General features: G+C 39.5%; 1 protein-coding gene across 1 annotated transcript in view; it reads right to left on the reverse strand.

Moving 5' to 3' along the window:
• Positions 1-21,265, reverse strand: part of LOC135482779 (sarcalumenin-like) — a 47,371-nt gene that overhangs the window by 19,092 nt on the left and 7,014 nt on the right. The window contains exons 5-6 of the mRNA XM_064763139.1: positions 11,190-11,330; positions 10,029-10,189 (exon numbers count right to left, since the gene is read on the reverse strand). Coding sequence (XP_064619209.1) covers positions 10,029-10,189; positions 11,190-11,330 — 302 coding nt within the window. The remainder of the gene's footprint in view (positions 1-10,028; positions 10,190-11,189; positions 11,331-21,265) is intronic.

Here is a 21,265-nt window from a genome sequence, read left to right on the forward strand (position 1 = left end):
AAGAGTACATATTTCATTAAAAAAGATTCCGAAATTACATTTTTTAAAACACTTTTGAAAGATTAATGAGTAGGTGTTTCCAAGATGGCATTGACATTCACTGCTCAAGGATGATCAAGTAGACCAAAGGGCGATGCTGCGATGAAAACGATACCTAGATTTAATTTCTTTCATCACATGGTCTTAACAGGGATTCTGATTGGTTGGAATTACAATAAAACTTGTCCTCGATGACGTTACCCAACTTCACAAAAACTGCACTTGTAAAGTTATGCTCTATGTATCATTTTGAAATAAAGCATAAAGCCATTTCCAGTGTCGATACAGTATATTTTGCCATCGCTAGAGCTGGTCACTTGGTAAGATATTTCGTCTAATTTACAGAATACTACGCTGTGCCCTCCCCACTGAAACAAGTTTTGCCTTGTTGAGGACATGCATGAGGCTGATACTCTTGACTACTCTCCCAAAGACAAATCTGACTTTTGTTGAGTGTGGTGTAAATCAAGAGCATGAAGGGGTTAAATTCCGAAATCTCAATTAATCAAAATTAACTTGATTGTCATCAGTACCATTTCAATCAGTCAACACATGACTAATTCCTTATTTTCATGATGTGAAACCAAAGACCCTACCACTAAATATATCATAAACCCATGTTCATACCTCCAAGAAAGGTTTTTTCAGTACATACTCTCTACTGCCATATCTAAATACCACCAACTACCCTATTTGGCTAGCCTTTAATTTCAGTGCAATTCAACTCCTGCTAAAGACACCCAGACCAGACCAATAACTCCCAACCGATTCTGAGAACAGAAATAGGCTTTTTTACAGCGGTTGCTATGACGACAGACAGGTTCAAAATCGTCTGGACCCAAATGCAAGAGAGTGTCACAGGCTGTCATTTATGCTAACAAATCACAAGTACATTATCAGCGAATGTAAACAAATCTGATTTTTCTTGATTTAATAATCTTGGATGTGAGAAGAGCAGGTTTCCCTTGGACAGGAAGATGGAAAATATCTGGGCTAAATACAGCCTGTTGGATCAGACACGGAGAGTCTGCAAGAGTAATGGTTGCTACATAATTTATTCACTTAAATCAAATATGGCAACATTCACCACTGCATTAATTTGTTAGGACAGCGCTTACATAAAAATAGCCTAGCAATTAGAATATGCCCAAAACGTTTTTAAATGAGATATTTGTAATGACCAAAATGAATGGCGAGCTAAAAAAGGTAAGATGACAACATTTTAAGAGGAGTTAAATGATTGGAGAAACTACTTCTACGTATTTTGATGACCATCCAAATAAATAAGTAAAATAAATTAGTCTCATACTTCCTGAATTCAGGCAAGAGCACCTTACTCTAAACTTTATTATCTTTTTTGCAAAACAAGGAATTTTATAATCGATCATCAATGAATTATGTTACGTGCCATTTTTGAGAAAATAATCTTTCACCATTACTTTCAAAAAGACACCATAAGGGTGATCCCATACATGGTTACAAACAGGAGTATGCATAAACAAGAGGTTTTACTGGGTAATGGCACTAAATCTGTCCCCTTTTTTCATTTCCTTGCTAGAGAAGGCGGGGCTACATCTGATCAACGAATGAGAAGCTTTCTTTCCCGCAAGCCTACGGTTACCGTAGAGACATACAACTTTTGAAAGAAGTTTGTATAATCTGGGTGATGACTTAATCTAATCAGCATAAACGGTCACAAATGAGACTGTCCATAAACAAGAGGTTTTAACTGCCATAAAATCAGCATTTTTTTGTCTTTGTTTCCTTGCTGGGGTAGGTGCTTTCACATACCTGACCATCAACCATTGAGAAGGATTCCTGCACGCATATGGCTACCGTCGAGACAGACAACTTTTAAAAGCACATCTGTATATTCAGAATGATAACTTCATTAAAAAATGATAAATAGTCCTAGAGAAGAGAATCCATAGACAAGAGATTTTACTGCAAAACCACCATAAATTTGTCTGCTACTTTTTCTTGGTTTCACATCTTCACTGCAGAAGGCAATCTACATCTCCCATGACAATAGGACACCGTGTGCACCGCCACATCTGATCAACCAGTGAGAAGGATTTTTTCTCGCAAGCCTACGGTTTCCGTAGAGACAGACAAGGAGGCCCATCCCTACTGGGGTTTCCGTCAGCAGCCAGCATCTCAATGTGTCAATAAAGACGGAGACGGCAAGTGGGGATGATAAAAATCGAATGGTCTGGCGGCGGGGCCAATAATTCTGGCTTTGATATGAGACAGTGAGGTTGAGGTACACGTCACCTCTGATGAGAATAATTCATTGGATTATCGAAGCTAAATATGTAGACTTAGTTTGACCTCTTCTTTATGCAACAGAGTGTAAACCATTTTAAATCTTGCAGTTTATAACAATCTGCCCGCAACATGAATAACACTGTGCTTAGTCACAACTGACACCTCTGGACCCAAGACCATGTTGAGGTGCGGGATCAAGATGAAAAGTTGGTTATGTTGATGTAGAATGCATTTTGCAGATGCATGCTGAAGAAGATCTGCTGAAGTTGTGTCAAATTTGAATTATGAAGTGATTACATACCAGCTCCTGGATAGTGATTCAACAACACATTCCATTGAGTTGTATGGGAGTAATTGCAACTTTTTGGTTTTCAGCGAAAGCCCCCCAATTTGTGAAACTGTGAGTGAATTGAATCAGGCCAATTTTCAATAGCAAAGAGGGTCTATGAGTTATATATGTTACATATTAAACTGCATGTGAGAGGAGTATGTCATACATTTACTGCATATCAAAGGAAATCTCGAAGCAAGTGCCAATTGAGTGTGTACATCGTCTCAATGGACAGACAGGCAGACGTCAATGACAATACCTCTTCATCCATGATGGTGGCCAAGGGCTTGAAGCCAAAGGCCAGGGAAACACGCAAAATAAAATATGAACTTAATTAAATTTTGCCAATGAGATAAATGTCCATGGAAATATTATTGGCAGTAAAATGTCAGAATACTTTCATTCAAACAAAAATCAGGCTTTTCAGAAGGCTCTCATTCCTACACAGGGCGTATCAAAATAAATGAATTGCCTAGAGCAGTTCCAGTGGTTCTGATAACAAACTATTACTCCCCCACAGGTGGGATACTTTCTCAGCTTCGAAAAAAGAACCCCTTTTCGATAGTCTTATAATAACAAATATAAAATAACAACACAAAAGGCGCTAAAGATTCCATCTACTTGCCTGCATCGCTGCTCGCGTTTGCTAAAAATTGCATTTCTGGCCCAATAAAATTCCGATCATGTGGCAAATGGAGTGTTGACTGTTGTTATGGGTCATATCAGACAACTCACCACGAAGGAATGATATGATCAAGTAAACTTAGCTTCAACGAACGCAACAAGACCTGTATTGCTAGATAGTGATTTTTATACACATGATGGTATTACAAATACACCTTCTAACTCAACAAACTTTGTCTCATGATATCACAATTGAAAGAAAAAGATTTTCCACAAAACAATTGAATTGAACCATCGCTAGGGGCTACAAGATAGAGAAAGAAAATCTCCACAAATAATTTTCAGACTGTAGGGCGAGGAGTGTTTATATTTATCACACACAGACTATTGACAATCCCACCTCGAGTTGAAGCAAGTAAAAGAATGACAAATGCATTATTCTCACCACAGCTCATGTCTTGCTTTGAGCAGCAAAGTGAGCAAATCCTAAGCCTACTTAGAAGATTCTGCAAAAATACACCCATGGCTGCCATGGTTACCATAGAACACAATCAAAAATATAACCTCGATATAAGGTCACCGCAGGTTCAATCATTAAGACTGTTACTGTTTGGCTGTTACAAAAAAGATGCAAGCAGTAAAAAAACCTTATTTGAAATATGGCAGATTTTGTGTAACTCTGAACACATCTACACCTCTCAGTAAAACATGAGAGGGCAGACACTTGTGCATGCCTCCAGGGATAACTATATCAAAACCTGTCCTTCCAATTTTTGGCAAAGTACAAGATATAATCCCCATCCCTCAGTACCATGTGTGCAACCATTTCTCTTGTGACCATTAGACATGTTAGATCGAAACAAATGTGGAGAGCATGCTAATGACACTGATTCAAACAGCAGTTGGCTGCATGCCACTCAAAAATACAACAGTACGTCAATTATCATAATCTAATGTGGTGGCGTAGCGGTTAAGATAACCGACTCCTAATTCAAGGGTCATGGGTTTGAACCAAGGTATAATTGCAGCTTTTGTATTTTACAAGTTGAGGTGTAGTGTAAACGCTAAAACAAGAAGCTCCCAGAAACCCATCTGTGGAGACAAAAGTAATGTCAGTCATTGACTTCAGACAGACATTGGTCAGTAAATAAACAAAATATAAAAGTTGCCATTAAATTACTTTTATCTATAGCCTTACACCAGACATTTAATGCCTCAAAGATTTTATTAAGCAGTCTTCCTTGCTTTGACTGAAATGTCAAGCCGCGGCCAAAAATATTCTTCACAGAGGAAAGGTGTGGACAATCCAACATCCAGACATGGCATATGAAGTTATTGGTAGATACGGCTTGGCAATCCATCAATGACGATTGTTCATTTATATATGAATGGTGTACTGAATGAACAGACATGTATTGATTTTCGATAAATATTTATAACCCAAAGACGAGGGCGTACTATATTGCCTGCCATTTTGTTTGCCCCTCAGGAAAGTGAGCGAGAATTTGACCCTTGGAGCTGTAAGTCCACTCTGACAGTAACAAATATGAAAGGTGAACACTATACATTTCAGGGATTTGTTTTTCAGGGACTGAAATGAAACGATGCAATGTTGGGGTGTAGAACCATTGAAAGTAACACTAACAGGCAGGGATAGGTGGAAAATTCAATTCCAATCGATTTGGGATAGTTCAAAGCACAAACATGTATGTAGTTAGTAGTTATTGAGTGTGAAGACTCAATACTGTATGATTTGAGTATGTCTGTCTCAAACTTTGTATCATTTCAGCCTTTTACTCAGATCTTTTAAAGCTGGATAAGGTCTCAACAGCTTTAAGTAGAAAAGTGTGCAAGAGACCATACCTGTTGAACGAAATCGGTCATGAAACGTTTATAAAACCGTGGCGTTTTGAACGGCCCAGTAGATTCATTCATCGAATCTTAGCACAGCAGTGGAACAGCTACTCAAAATCTACCATGTGTGGTACGGAAGATTCTGTAGATTTTGTTACATAACATTTCATTCACAGCGCTAGTCAGACTTTTTCGTCTGCATCAAACTACAGGACCTCTTTGGACGTCAATAGTTGATGACTCTTATCCGTATAGTGGTTCCAAATCGATGGCACTAATATCATTGTTAGTTTGTACTGCCACCAGTAATTCAACGCACTACTCCTTAAAACCTCCTCTGGCCTGGGGACGGCTTGGCAGAGCTGTTACAAAATTAAGCCAATAGAAATTTATCTGTACATGGTTCGCCAAGAAATATTATGTCGGCCTCATTGCCGGTATGTAACTCTTTGTAACAGCTCGATCAACACGCCAAGAATTACACAGCATTATACATGTTTGCGACACCAACAATCTGACCCAGGAAGTAGACACAAGTTCATCAGAACTATTAGTAAAAATATGAAATATATACTGATAACTGCTTAGTGTTTATTTTTGTTGAGTTTTTTAATGAACTACTTGTGGGAAATGAAGATCGTGAAAACTATTTGACTGCAAAAAATCAGGAGAAATGTCAAAACAAAAAAAATTGTGAAATCAAATGTATAATGTGTGCAGTGACGTCACAACATTGTAGCTACATTGTAACACTGGCAGAGAGAATATGCTTGAATATTATGTCTGCTTTGAAGATAGATATATTTGATATATTTGATCACAAATTCATTCATCCATAGATAGATCTATAATTGGGATCGAAGTATAGAAACATATTCTCTTTTAATCCCCTCATGGGTTTTACACAAGTAAAACTACAAAACATTACAAAATTGCATTAAATTGCACATACATGTCTCCACACCTGCAAGCCATTACACTCCCCCTCAGCCTATCAGCATAATAGCATAATCCTCAGCGACAACCAGCTGGAAGATAGTTTATTATACAGCTGTGTAGGCCGAGGCCTAAATGAAATGCTGCACACAATTACTCATTAACATAGAATCCATTGAAGTGCACAAATACTTGGCCTCGACCTACTCAATACGATACCAATACGCCCTCTATCAGATATTCATTTGGGAAAAATCACTGTATCCCCCAAAACCCTCTATTGTTAAGCGTCAGGCAAACAAGCGATTTAAGACATTTATAATCACTGGACTATGTGACAAAATAATCTCTCATCTGTGGGTTAAACCAGAAATAGCGGGGTGCTGCAATCAGCGATTCTTGCCACAGGCACTGGCAATGACCACAGCAAACAAGCAACACAGATTGCAGCGATTTTAAATCGCTCATTTGTCAGGCACTTTACAAGAACACTCTGTAACTTGAACGAGATGTCTGAATTGGTCATAATGTTTCGCCTCTTGATACCAATCTAACTTGTTGTGTAGTACCCCTATGAAAAATTTATTGGCGGGTCAGAAGGCCAATGTGGCAAAAGTACATGTACTGTATCGTACTTTCTGGCTTTACAGGGTTAATGTTCGATATTAAGTGGGCGAGACATGGCGTATCTATTATGAAAATCAATCTATTAACAAACAATCTGCCACATTTTTTCACAGTGGGGGTTATATTTCCAGGAAGGCCTCTAATTGTCTTCAATAATCTATATCTCTCTACCATCAGGGCACTGGGTATGACATTCTGCCCCTGTCAGGTCAGTGGTAATATAAATTCCAAACATGACATACATGTTGATTGGCTGGGTTTACACCTCACATCCTCAAATCATGAAATAATAGGAAGTGGCACTTCCCGCCTCTCAACAATAGAAATTTGACATTTCCTGATAATATTGCACATACTGTCAGCAGGGTATATGTTCCAAAGTCTGTTTCTGTCACCAACACAACCTTTTTGGATCTTGCAGAAGTTTGCTGAAATCTCAAATGGATGCACCAATCAAGTTGAGCAAGGCTGACAAAAGACCAAAGATAAGCCATTTTGTCTGATAGCCTTGACCTGGCCGCTCCCTGGTCTAGAGGTCACCAGGATATCACCAAGAGTCAGTCTTTCGTTTGGTTTGGAAAGTGGTTCCACTGCATGAGATCTTATCAGAATCATCTCCTTCCCAGGGCAAAATATGTGAGCAATTTATACTTGAGGACGAGATTGATTGACAGACGTGGTCCCTGAACTCAACAATACATACTGAAGTACACACCGATTCCAGGCATTCAATTAAGGAGGGCTTACTCTTCAGGATGGTCTCTAAGGAATCAGCAAATGGCAAATTGCATGAGGCTAGTCCTTATAACATTCTGGACTTCCAGAGGTAACTGTAGCCTCAGTTATACACACCTCTAAAATGTCATTTACCCACTTAAAGTGATTGGGACACTGCATATAATAAGTTTCAACTCAAAATATTGTGGTTTTTGAATGAGGAACCAAAATGCTACACTTGCCTAGACCATCAGACTGTGTGCTTTTTAATAGTAACAGAGACCCTAATCTTCAATCAAATATCTGCCACAACTGCAAGAATCCCATATTTCATACATTTTGCTGTCAGCCAACAATGGTTTTTGAGCAGATTGGCACGATAGTGGATGAGAAAGGCGCATTGTTGGTTTCAAGTATTTGCATGACATACTTGTTTAAGCAACACTGTGTACCCCTGAAGGTTAACTATGAACTGTGTCAACATCATCAGGTGCTATATGAAGAGTAACATCTCAAGATATGACACTTGGTAAAATACATGCAACAATTAAAGCAAACTTCATACGAGCAGTCGGTATCAAAGGAATTGATCATCATCAAGTCACATGCAAGTTTCTGAATGGAACCTTTTTAAAGGCCCTATTGTCCACATGTTCATCAGGCTGTATCTCGCTAACTAATCTGCACGGGACTTATAAACAGGAAATGAGAAGGTTCATTTTCACCGCCAGAGAAATGTTGGTTGTGCCAAATCCCCTTTAAAGGAATATATTCACATGAGTCACTGACGAACCTCACACCCTATTCATTGAATCCCCCTGGTGCCTGTAACAGCAGTTGCCTTGTAGAAAGTGTGACAATCTGTACATTTGTATGGACATCCAGCATTAAATTTCTACCAGACTCTTGTCTAAAACAAGATGGCAGCTGGTGTGGATTCCATGAACAGTGTAAACTGTGGTCAAAAAGTTAACGAATCTTCATGTCTCTATATTAAGGCTTCCTTGGGATAGCCTCTTCACAGGCCGAGTGGTATTATACTCATAGTCGGGTGCTTGGTGCCCAGAAAAACAGTCAACTCCAACACCAAAGTTATTTTAGTTCTACCAAGTTTTGGATGGTTACAGCTAGTTACATGGTTCTAGCTGGCTATTACAGGAACTGGCTAGCAGATAAGAGTAAAATTGACTCAAATATGTATAAAGGTATCGCAAGAGTTTACTCAGCTTGAACAATAATGTCAATAAGCAGGTTCACAGACTTCAGATTATGTACGAGAAGCCAATCATGGCCACACCCACTGATCAAGGGTCTCCTGCTGACAACAGACACTGAGATCATAACTATGTCAATAATGCATGACAGCCACAGACGAAGTTATCGATATAACTGGCGCAGTCATGTTGCCATCCTAGTGAATCACGTTCATTTGACTTCGAAACAGGCTTTATGATGTCACACACTTATAAATAATGATGTGGTAGACCCGGGCATCCAATTAACAACGGGAATATATAATGTCAGTACATTCATCAATTAGTACATGGCATTGAACTAGAAGTATGTCACTTAATACAACATAAGAGCTCATGACCTTTTTACTTGACCCAATCACCTTTTAGTAGGCTGTTGCTGTTAACCAATTTTTGATTGGGTGTGCATAAAGAAGGAAGGTTTTTTCAATGATTCATTGTTTCGATATCACCACGATATATCACCCAAATGATTGCAAAATCCAGGCCAGAAGGCGTCTTTAATTCTGTACGGTATTCTTGAAACATTCAATGTAAATATCAAATGCGCCATGAGATCAGAGGGCCCTATAAATTCCTACAACTTGACTTTTGATTGATAACGACCGACATCTTGTGGCGATGTGTGGAGTATTTATGTTTCTTTATAGCTTCTGTACAAAAGGTAACCATATAAAATTGATTGGCCTTTTTTTATACTAAAACAGAGATTTTTTATGAATGTCTGTGATACGTTTGATTTTATTTGCTGAAAAATAAAAATGCCGACCTAAGTGAACATGAGTCACACTCTTCCTGTCTAGAGTGGTCAATGGTATCCAGTTGAATACATACAGTGTTTACATACACACATACTAGCAGTACATGTACAATGTACACACATACACATACTGGCAGTACACTCAATGTACACGACAACACTACACCGAAGGAAATTAGTGCCTGCCTGGCCACTATGCATGCCTGCCATCCCACTTGTCCGTGCTAACTTTGCGCATTTGGCAAATCACTGGTCAAGTCTGCTTCTGAGCAGTTCATCCTCCCTAAGCAGGCCTTTGGGCCATTTCTAAAATACATTCACACACTGATGGAGACTGTGCATTTTAGGAATGATACAAACCCGGCATACAAAGGCCTGCTGTAGGAGGATGGATAGCAGGAATTACTGATTTGCTGGGTGAACACTTTAGTACTACATCCAGTAAGCAAAAGAAAGAACTCCAATCTTGGAATTCCTATCTTAACCTGATGAACCAAACTATTACATTGAGGAATGTCTACTTGTTGCGATGAATACGATGTAGGAGAACTTCCTTGTAGGTTTTATGGATAACTTTATCCTTTTAGATAAACTACGATGAAAAGTTTGATCCACATACCTGTCGGTCACTCTCATGGCCCGCCTCATCAGCTTTGCTTAAGTAGAACCTCATTCGTTCAGCATGTTTCTCATTCAGGGTCTCGACCAGATTGAGGGTACGCTTGCAGAGGGCTTGGCCAATGGGATCAAAGAAAACAAAGATGAGATCCGCTAGGTCACCTGAAATAAGGAGGAACTGGCCACCTGTTAAAACTGTATTAGATACAGAATCCAGCGCCCTTTTTATCAGAGCAAGTTTTGTCACTAAAATGCTGACGTTGACTTGGGATTTAGTCTGAAGGACTTTTAATACCCGAAGGAGAAACCGCCAAGTTATTAAGCCAGCATTAAAAGACAAAGACTGTTTTGTCCTGTATGTAACCAGGTCCAGAGCAAATTAGCACTTTGATATTTTTTCACAGGATTAACAGCAAACAAATTTGCAATCATCAAATTATTAAAACAAAAATATTGGATCCATCATACTAGTCATCCAATCTACGCGTGCTCTGCAGTCGCTTCATCAATGGCAATTAGACAGATTAACTTCCTATTTAGTGCAAACACATTTCCGACAATTGGAACTTTTTTCAACCATGAATACACCATTCACATAAATTTGAAAAACAATTTTTAAAATTTTGTGTCAATTGGCTGGGCGTAGTACCTGTCATGATATTCTTTCAAAAGAACTATCTGATTACACAACAATAGAATCAAAATATTTGGCAATACAGAGGCGTTCAGATTTTGTAAGTTTTTATTACAATTGAACACAAATAAATCTCAACAATACTATACATATGTGCATTGGAGGCACCCATAAAAAAAGTGGAACTTGCTGGATAAATTTTCAGTAACATGTCACAATCACAAAATAATATGATGCTGGTACTGGGGCACAATAATAGGCAATACAAGATTTATACGTTTTTTAAGTATTCTGCAAAAAATTTATTCCAGACATCGCCAATGGGTGTTTGCTCCCACACAGTTTGAGGAGATCTTGTGACACAAGTATGACTCACTTAACTGTGAGGATATTTCTAGTCTACTTCTGCTGGTTTTTTTCTATTCTTTATCACCTTTTTTATTTTGTGATAATCTGGGCTTCATGACGAGTGAGTTGTTTTATAGATCACCACCAAGACCTGAACCCCGTCTGCATCTTCAAACTTACCTAACCAACCAATCGCGTCGTTGACATCAAATGGGTATTTCATGTCTCCATCGACAAGGCCAGGCGAGTCAACAAAAGTCACCAGGCTGAATTTCTTTTGTTTCGATGTAGATAGTTCTGTCGACATGTAGTCAGTAACACCTTGAAAGAGAGAGGAATATTTTCATGAGACACTGACTGAAACAAATGTTTGTTGAGACCTCTGAAACAATTCATGTTCAATGAGAGCGAAATTTCAAAGAAATTGGCTGAGACCGAATAGGAGGATATACACCCATGTTACATGAGCATTCGATCCTTTCTGAATGACCAAACCGATTCCCAAAAAATCAAAAACCTGTAAAACACATCATGTATCCTCGCTAGGAGTACCTACCATAAAATTCTTATCAAAAATAAGTCACTTGTAAGCCAGATATCACATTTCTTAGGATTTAACTTTTGGCCCCCTGGTGGCCAATTAAAGAATCAGATTTGACCGTAATTCTGTGTCATAGGTCACCTGACCTAAGGGGTTCTATGTACAAATTTTTCAAGTACATAGCCCTAGCGGTTAGGAAACATGCCACTAATTTTGAAACAGGATACAGACGACGACAAACACTGTGGTATTGTATAGACTCCCCCAGGGTGAGCCAAAAATGTTATTACACCACTGTGCCCAAATGTACATTGTTAGATTGAGCCCCTATAAAAAGAGATCAGTCTATAGACCTACTGTCGTCATCTCATCTCTCAATTTAAAAACTGAGACCATTACAGCCGTGATCTAAATCAAAACGATATTATAATGTGCACTCTAAACTAGATAATGTTACACCCATGTCTATCTTTTTAAATGCATGTCTCAGCCAGTAAATGTTGGAGGATTAATATCCTGCACTAGTATTACATCTCATTTTAAATAATGAGTTTAAAATCACATCTATTGGGTCCATCTTTAGACGTCATGTCTACTAGCAATGAAGTCTGCCAATAAAAACAGAAGAAAAAATGTTCCTGAATAATGTACTTTGATGCTAATTGGAAGAATATGGTTGAAACCATTAATGGTATGATGATTCGCACTATATCCCCAGACAAGACCCTGTCTATTCATAATGCTCAGACATCATGTAATTAGAATAATCTACATGCAAATTTACTCAGAACCGCTACATGTACGCGCCATTTGATATGCTCTACAGAAACCAATAAATTTGTCGCAGACACCAGACATTTCCTTAAACATTTTTGATATTATAATATTTGGGAGAATTCATGTTATATCTTCACTGCAGAAGCATAGACGCAGTTCAAATACAATCTGATAGAAATCAGCGCTTACATTGCTGGCACTGGCGTTTCATATGGTCAGAAACAGGAGCTAAAAGCGGTGTCTGCAACAGCTAAAATCTACCGCCGTAGACTAGACACAAGATCCACAGCTGATGGCCCGACTGATCAATTGACAACACGCTAAAAATAGACAAGCCGCCAGTAACGCTCGTTCAATAGCATTCTGGAAGCTGCTACGTTGGAGATAATTTCCTCGCGATAAAGTAAGAACGCATGAAACATTCAAATATCTATTGCATAACATATGAATATTCTGTAATATGTATTGTTAGGTGGGAATTTCTGTCAGCGCCCAAATCCCTGCATTGTAGGAGATTCCAGACTAATGCTATTACATGAGCACGTCCCTGGAAACTTGGCTAGACACAGCGACAATAAGAATAATGTGTACCCTGGCCAGACATACGAATTACAGCATAGTGGAGCTGGAATTTCTCAATCGTGGAGTTGAAGTGATAATATGAGACGAACACTACCCTCAACCATTCATCAGGACATATCCATGACCTGACGTCAGAAAAACCAACTGCCAGACTATCAGATTCCTAAACAATCAATGCCAGACATTTTATTCTTATATAGAATAGATTCTCCACATTTAAAAGGAGCTCTCTACTTTGATGAATATGAACACAACATTATATCTCGGCATGGGCGACAGTGATCCAGAAAACAGAGCATATACAGAGTGACCCCTCCCCCTCGCCGATCCTCGAATACTGGGGTACATTGTATGCGTCTCCCCTCACACACATCACACATCACACCTGGAGTAGACCAATGGCTATTTGCAGGAGGAGGGGGACAAATCGACTTGGCCCAATCAAAAACAGCTTTTACACTATACCTTTCTTAGCAAGGCGGTCACTATTCAAAAACAATATCTTCATCTACATGTGAACACACACCCTCATTGACTAAAATTTCTTAGGGGCGCACCGCACCCTACAGAGTTTCTAGTTGATAAATGATCTTGTAAGACCTTTGTAAGAAATGTTGCAGAATTGGCGCAGTGGCCAATTGAATCCACCAGGAGGTGCAGTGAGTGCCTTTTCAGGGCTCATAGTTTTTACACCAGAAAAACAACAAACAAGACGAAAGGATGACTGCGTAAGCAATCACCTTTCGCGAGATCCACGTGCTTGCATGTGATATAATTTGCTGGCTCCGTTTAGTTGGCTCCTGTGACGTCATAACCTGTAGTTTTGGTGTTCAGAAAAAGTATGTGACTTACTACCCCATTTACAGGAATCCATCAAAAGTCCACTCCCTTCATGCCGACTTACCGGCAGTGAAAGTCAATCCTAAAGTCTCTTCCTTTCACCCCGACCCAATAGGGCAGGAAATCTGTCAGACGCACACTCATAAACGGGTGGCCAATGAAACAAAGTAACTGAATGACGGCCTGAATTGATATTGCCAACCTCACTTTATGATCAGGTTACCTTTCTTCTATACAACAGGCACAGTGCATTTGTGTCAGGTCAGCATTCCTGGAACCGTTACTCACTGTACACCTGGTCTTCCACTACGATGGCTTTCAGTGCATGTCTCGTGCAACAACCACAAGTGTATGTTAGTGTTTTCGTGACATGGACGTGTGGGAAAGGAAGGGAATGCATGGAGACTACCAATAATTTAGTAACGGCCATTCTGACGGCCAAGCAGGGGGGGATTTATCGGCGGTGAAGGATGGATATATGCACAACGACGGCAGATCAGTACGACTCCCTTATTTGCATTTAAGACTATCTATTTGCTTCCTAATTCATTTCTGCCGACATACACTGTTTGAATCAGAAAACCCAAAATGGCCACAGTCCTGAGGAGGTCTCCCTATTAACAAATGTGAGACTAATGCTGAAACAAATGAACACTCGTCTGCATGCTTAATCAGGTTGGTATGTCTGTTGCCTCCATCATCGATCCTGCCCCAGGCACCAATGATTTCCCTGGCGAAATTCTCCAGTTGACCATTCATGAATAACTTGCCGATGAATGCCCGAAACTAAGTCCAGGAACGAAGGACAGACGTGTCTCAGACAAGCAGCAGGCGATACAACAATGAACACCGACAAAAATGTTGAATAATTCAACGAATAAAATAGATGTTCACTTTTCCATGAAGATAGTATCCAAGAAGTATATCAAGTCAGCACTTTACTAGTAAAAAAAATCCTTGTGCTGCGCATATTTAGTTTTGCTTGCACTATACATTGTAGAAACCGATCGAAATCTGTTTTGTGAAAATCTGTACTGGTCAATTTCATGACAAATTCAGCTGTATTTCATGACAAAATCTGCTGCGTCTTGAACACGTGGCGTGTCTGTCCCAATAGTACATGAGAATTCATTTTTGAAACTCGCCCAAATGCAAGAGGTAGCTTGCTTTTAGTCAATCAATAAATTGACAAGATACATACAGAAACAGTATGCATAGTCTCCCTTTCAAATCAAACGGAGGAAATCAGTCACATGACCCCGAGTGACTGATGATTCTACTCATCATTATACTTGCGTCAAAGTATCGATGTAGTCGAGCCTCCCACACTCACTCACAAACCGATGGTTCAATAATTCACAGTGATGACGCCAGCAGCCATGTTAATGTCGTCCAGTCTGTCTGATCTTCCCCACTGCGGGTGGTACGGTTTTTAAGCAGACTTCCATGGGGCACGAAGGCTAAAAGTGTGATCAGAATCTACGAGGTATGATGCACTTCCACCAATAGAGAGGGTTCAGATGAACATCCAAGTCCGACTGAGCTTTGTGACTGGATTACAGTCAATTCGAGATACACTATCAGTTGAACTAATTTAAAGAACAATCTCACACTGATGAACCACTTTTATTTGTGTAAGATAGGAACAGAGGGTTGGCCTCACGATTTAGCTTAAAGCCACCCCCCTTTCTCCATACCATACAGCATGGCTGTTTCGTCTTTTTGATACAGAAGGACAAAATATCTGCTGAAGAATACGATGAGATCTATTGCAGGCCTGCACTTATGATATCATTAGATATTGGAGCAACATTTTTCTGGAACAACATTTACTCATGATTCTTGATGCACAGTTGGTCTCTGATACACAAATTCATCTTTCATATCTAGATTAATCAAACAGGCTTTTGGTTTTATCAGATATTGGCAAATGTTCTTCTTCTCGAAGCCAAAACCTCTCCATTGCTAAATAGAATAACGTAACGAGAGCTAAATCAGGGATGCAGACAAATCATCAGAGAAATGGTCCGTCTCATCTGTATGTATCTGGGTTCCAAATGGCTCTTTTTCTCATAACATTATTAGGAAAATTCATAAGAAAACATAACCATCCTTGGGCTCGACTTCTTAGCTCTCATGCCCTTGGGAGACATATGGGACTTGAAATTGGTACTTAAGTTGGTCTGTGATCACATAGAAGTGATCAGGCCAAAATGTTGTCACAATGGACAGCTTCTTTCTGTCATGTCTGATATTTGAGCCATCGACTGGTCAGCATTTATCAAAAATAGACCTCTGTCGAGGGCAATGCTGATTTTTCTCACCCCTGGTTGGAATGTGATATTGCCGAGGCTGGATAACATTCCCAGAGACAGAAAAATTTAAACTGCCCATGAAAAAGGGCTATATTGTTTTTTAACCAAAAGTGACCATCGCAAATTTTAGACCCACCACTGCAGATATCTAGTTCACGATTTTCACTCAGTGCGCATCCTTCCAACCCATGTGCTGTCCATAAGTCATGATGTCGCCTGCATACGTGTCGTCACTGGGCAACACTGATCAGCAGTTTTTTATTGGCCGGTCACATGGCATCGTTTGTCCAACGAGGTGCACAGATTCTCGATGGTCTTGTAGTAAACTGTATTGTCATGACTACAACTGTATTCTTGGCCACAGATCTTATAGGTTGCATCCTGATATTCAGCTGACCATAAGATCAGGAAGCATACCATTCCTATCAATCAATCCTGTTCAATATGTCCGACCTTTTCACCTCAAAGCTGTCTACAGCAGCTGAACGGTATAGTGAAAGCGTGTCTACCCAATCTACACATAACGGAAACATTCTCCATTAGGTGGCTTTGTCCCTGTCTGGTGCCCCTTTCAAGCACCATCTGTCAAGTTCCTCCATCAAAGGGTCGTCTCAGGAAATAAAGATAAAAATATCCCTTTCGCGATCAGAACAGCCGGGTTCACCTCAGGACATGCACTTTTGTAAGTGTTCAGGTCTTTTTAAAAAACTAGATTAATTAAAGTTGAATGAATGAAAAGTATTTATAGGCGGCGCCTTTCCAAGTTGTAATTGATAATACAGCTTCCAATTCAAAAGACAACCCAAATATTTGAACGCTTCTCTGAGTTATTTCGAGTTATTTGTTATCTCGTATTCAAACGACAGCATGCTGCCATCAGTGAAATCTAAGTACATGTATGTCCAGATGGTCCAAAAAAGAGAGATGGAGGATGTGACCCCATGTTAAATTTGCATGCCGTAAAAGATGTTTTTATTGAACATAAACAAAAGAAATTTAAATGTCAAAAGAGTTTGCCTCGATCAGTTGCTATTTACCTTGACGACAACCTTTAATTGCAATCAAAATTTCTGTTTCGTATGTTTGATTAAAACATCTTTGAACTGCATGCATAATTTATCTTAATCAGGGTATATTTTCTGTCTCCCCACAGAACTACATTAATGGGATTAACCGGTCTTGCTGCCAGACTGAATATTTCACACATTGCTGTTTGCACCCAACAACTAGGCCAAAAGCACTCACTATAACCAGAGCTTATAGGCATCTTAACAAAATAATTTTACGTCTAAAGTTATTGATTTAATTACAAAAAATGCCCCTTTTTACGGCTAGCCACTTACATAAACTCTGTCCCGCTTATTGAAATCCTGGCTGAACCTCTCTCTTCTACTTCATGGTACTTGCGTATAACAGACTATTTCAATCTAATAAAAGCATCATCATGCTGCTTTTGATGAAGAAAATATATCACTATAATTTTAGCCCATGATCAGCCAGGAGTAATGTACTTTTCGACATTTTATGCTCTGAATCCAAATACCCATGATGGATGCGTCTGTCTGCTCCTAATTATGTCAAAATTCTTCCTGCCACTGGAGCAAAATGGGGAAAAATGCTACCAGACTTGAAATCTTCCGATCAATAATTCTGTCTGCCGATGTAGGTGAGCTAGCTACTCCACAAGCGGAACAGCCAGCCAAATATCCCGCCCAGGGCATTTTATTGGACATAGGAAGCAACATGTAGTCTGTCAGCGACATGTGCATTAGGGCAAGCAGAAAGAGATTTGTTTCTTGTTGCAACACTACAAAATGACTGCACCGCATGCACACCAAAAGCTCTTAAATTTCTCCTGTGAGAACCAAAAGAGGATTCGAAGAACATACTGATATAGTGATATCCTTTTGTACCATCAAGCTGACTCAACAAATTACGCTGTCTTTTAAACACATGTCTACCTTTTGGTAACCCGACTTGATCAAAATAAACAACTTGTAGGCCCAATACCCTTTTAGTATTAACAACAAGATGATCAAAATAAACTTCTTCTCTGCTCAATACTCTTTGGTAGGAAGAAGAAGACCCAAAATAAACATCTACAGTAGAACATCTCTATTAAGGACACCCTCAGGACTGACAGTTACTGTCCTTAATAGAGAGGTGTCCAGATAAGAGAGGTCAAATAGAATATAACATACAATCATGTATCACTTTGGGACCAAAACTAGTGTACTTGATTTGAGATGGTGTCCTTGATATAGAAGTGTCCACTAAGAGAGGTTCCACTGTAGTTCGCTCAACACCCTTTGGCTCAATAAGATGACTGAAGTAAGCATCTTCTTCACTGAATGTTCTGATGAAGGAACAAGATGACCCAAATAAATATCTTGTTTATTAATTGATCCATACCCTTTGGTAGGTGATCCAAATAAACATAGATCTTCGTAGGAAGCAAAATAGCAAATTAAGCACACTTCTATAGTTCACATCCATGATTCAGTCTTGTTTGTAGATATTTCTTTATACACACTGCTAACCTCCTGCCAGAAAAGGGCTTCATTCCAGCTAGAGATGACTGCCATAATCAATAAATTCTAACATGTTTCCACCAGACACCCGACTGGACCATACTCGCTAGAGAGGGATCTTAGATCAGAGCACCCATTTTGAATCGGGGAACTGGTATTGATCTGAAGGTATTGGTTATCTCACCAAACACTGGAAGGGTGGAGCAAAAATGTAGGCCGCAGCTTAGGCACCTTGCCAAAGTTCGGGGGAGGGGGTGAAATGACAGCGCCACCTGGGTGTGCTTTGGTGGTGCTCATCTGCTGACTCATTGAAATCACTAAATACTACTTAGTGGAAATCTAAATTTCAATGAAGGAAATAAGGTATTTTGTACAATACGACAGCAATATAAACATGCATCAAAATCAAAGTGCGAAATCAAGAACACAAAACACTCATAGAATAAACCACAATCATCAATCGAGCCTACAGCATATTTACAATTCTTTGATACATGTAATCACGATCAAGTATTTTTCAATCGCTAGACGATGTCATGAAAGTTGCTTGGTATGAAATGACAACACACTGATTTGATATGAAATGACAATAATTTGATGCTATGATGATAATGAAGAGAGACGGCAGAAAAAGCAGCCGAAAAGTTATAAGGACACAAACAGTTCATTAGTTGTTGCCATCTCTCATCAGTTTCAAATTTCAAGGAGTCTGCAGTCGTTTAAATTTGTCGAGTCCTTCACCAGACGACTTCTACCCAGAATCCCAAGTTTTGTGGTCCTACTCCGTTAACTTGAAGATTTCCTCAGATTTTGATAAGTTGCAAAAAAATCAACTGGCAGTAATTTTGTCTTCCAGGCCAATATGATGATCGTTGATAGTATGCACCTAGTCCACAGTACCGTATTTCAATAACAGTGACTAAGGACCAAGCACACGAAATTTCACACATGGATGTTCTATGAATGTCTTGGGATGCTGATGCTGCTGCAAATGAAAGTTTTTTAAGAACAAACATACTGACTGTACAATGTCCACATCTTGCTTAAAACCTCACAGACGCAACGTCAAATTCAAATACTGACAAAACATACCAAAATGATGTTATCCTTCCTAACTTTTTTCAGTTACAATGATACATGTATTTGAATGACACTGGCTTGATGGTTCCAACATTGTGACTTCAAATGTCTAGGCCTAACTACGGCTACTAATTAGCAAGACATTCTTATCCTACTTAGCTTCATGTCAAAACCACACACAAGAACATAGGCCTAAAATTACCCTCCCCCCCCCCCCCCCCAAATTACTCAAGGTTAAATCTGCATGGCGCCCCATTACTGCAGGACGAAAAACCTTTAGATTAAAACATTCAAGTGGCACTCTTCTGTACCATTACCAACAACTCCCCAACCCTAAACAAGTATCTGGAGTGTCCCCTGTGCTGTCGTTGTTTTTCCACAACATCTTCTGCCCTTCACTTGGCAGCTACCAAATCAAGAAAACCGGTATGCTACCAGTGAAAAGCACCAGACATAGGGGACAGTAGCATGCACTCACCACCAGACCTACAATGGAGCAGACACATGCGGAATAGAAACTAGGGAATACCACCACCCAAACTTGGCTCCAAAGAGAAATTGATGCCCAAGCAATCACTCCAATCACCCCCCTGGAATCGTCTACTCCAATTTAAAAAGTAAAACCGTTGGATTTCGACATGTTTTATTGGCAATGTTTAAGCCATTGTTTTAGAAAAGGTGTCAGCTTCTATGACTCCAAAATCTTACCTACTTCTTAACTCTGTAACTGCAGTTGAAGAATGTATGCCAACAGTCTGCCCTTCACTGGCAGCTACCTGTTGAGAAACGGTAGAGCACCAGCGACAAGAGCAGATCGTCAACATCGATTTATATCATTCATAATCAAGCAGGCAGTTTGTATGCCCCCTGACTTCACAGTCTGACTTGGATGAAATTCTTCGACAAATGCTGCATGCAACTGCACTGCAAGAGTGCATGGAACTGAAATGTAATATGACAATGCATGCAGTTGTTTCTTTCATGATTCGGTTGAAACTTAATATACTTTCGAGAAGTGTTTTCAATTACATGAAAACTGTACATCAACACATGCATGCAAATTAACAAGCTTGTTACCTTGTGCCAAGGCCAACATACATGTACACATCAGGCAGGCCTATGAGGGGAATTACATGCCTAGACAGAGCCCAAAGTTTCACGTCATTCTAATCTTGCAAAATACTCCTTTATGAAAGAAACGTCCATCCTTCACACCAAGTTTCATTTGATCATCAGAAGTCCCCGTTTTCAACTACATGTACTCCATCCATTATCAGCAGACCCTGTCGAACATATTGCATGCTGGTGAGGCAAATCGACTCCTTCTCTCTTTCGAGCAATGTTGATGGAGATCTAGCATAACAGCTCTTCACCAGGCAGCTTTGTTTACAAGTAAAGGCTACCAAATGAAGAACCGTTAAAACAGACCAAGTTTATCATATATGCAGTAGTCCTTGAAGATAATCTTCCATACAAATAGTAGAGGACCTGTGGTGCAGACACTACTGAATGGTTGTGGTCAATCACGCAATGCATTTCACCTGGGGTTGCCGAGGCTGGTCCACGCAGAGAATAAGACTGTTTCCAGTT

The sequence above is a fragment of the Lineus longissimus genome, chromosome 2, assembly GCF_910592395.1.
Source record: "Lineus longissimus chromosome 2, tnLinLong1.2, whole genome shotgun sequence".
Lineage (NCBI taxonomy): Eukaryota > Metazoa > Nemertea > Pilidiophora > Heteronemertea > Lineidae > Lineus > Lineus longissimus.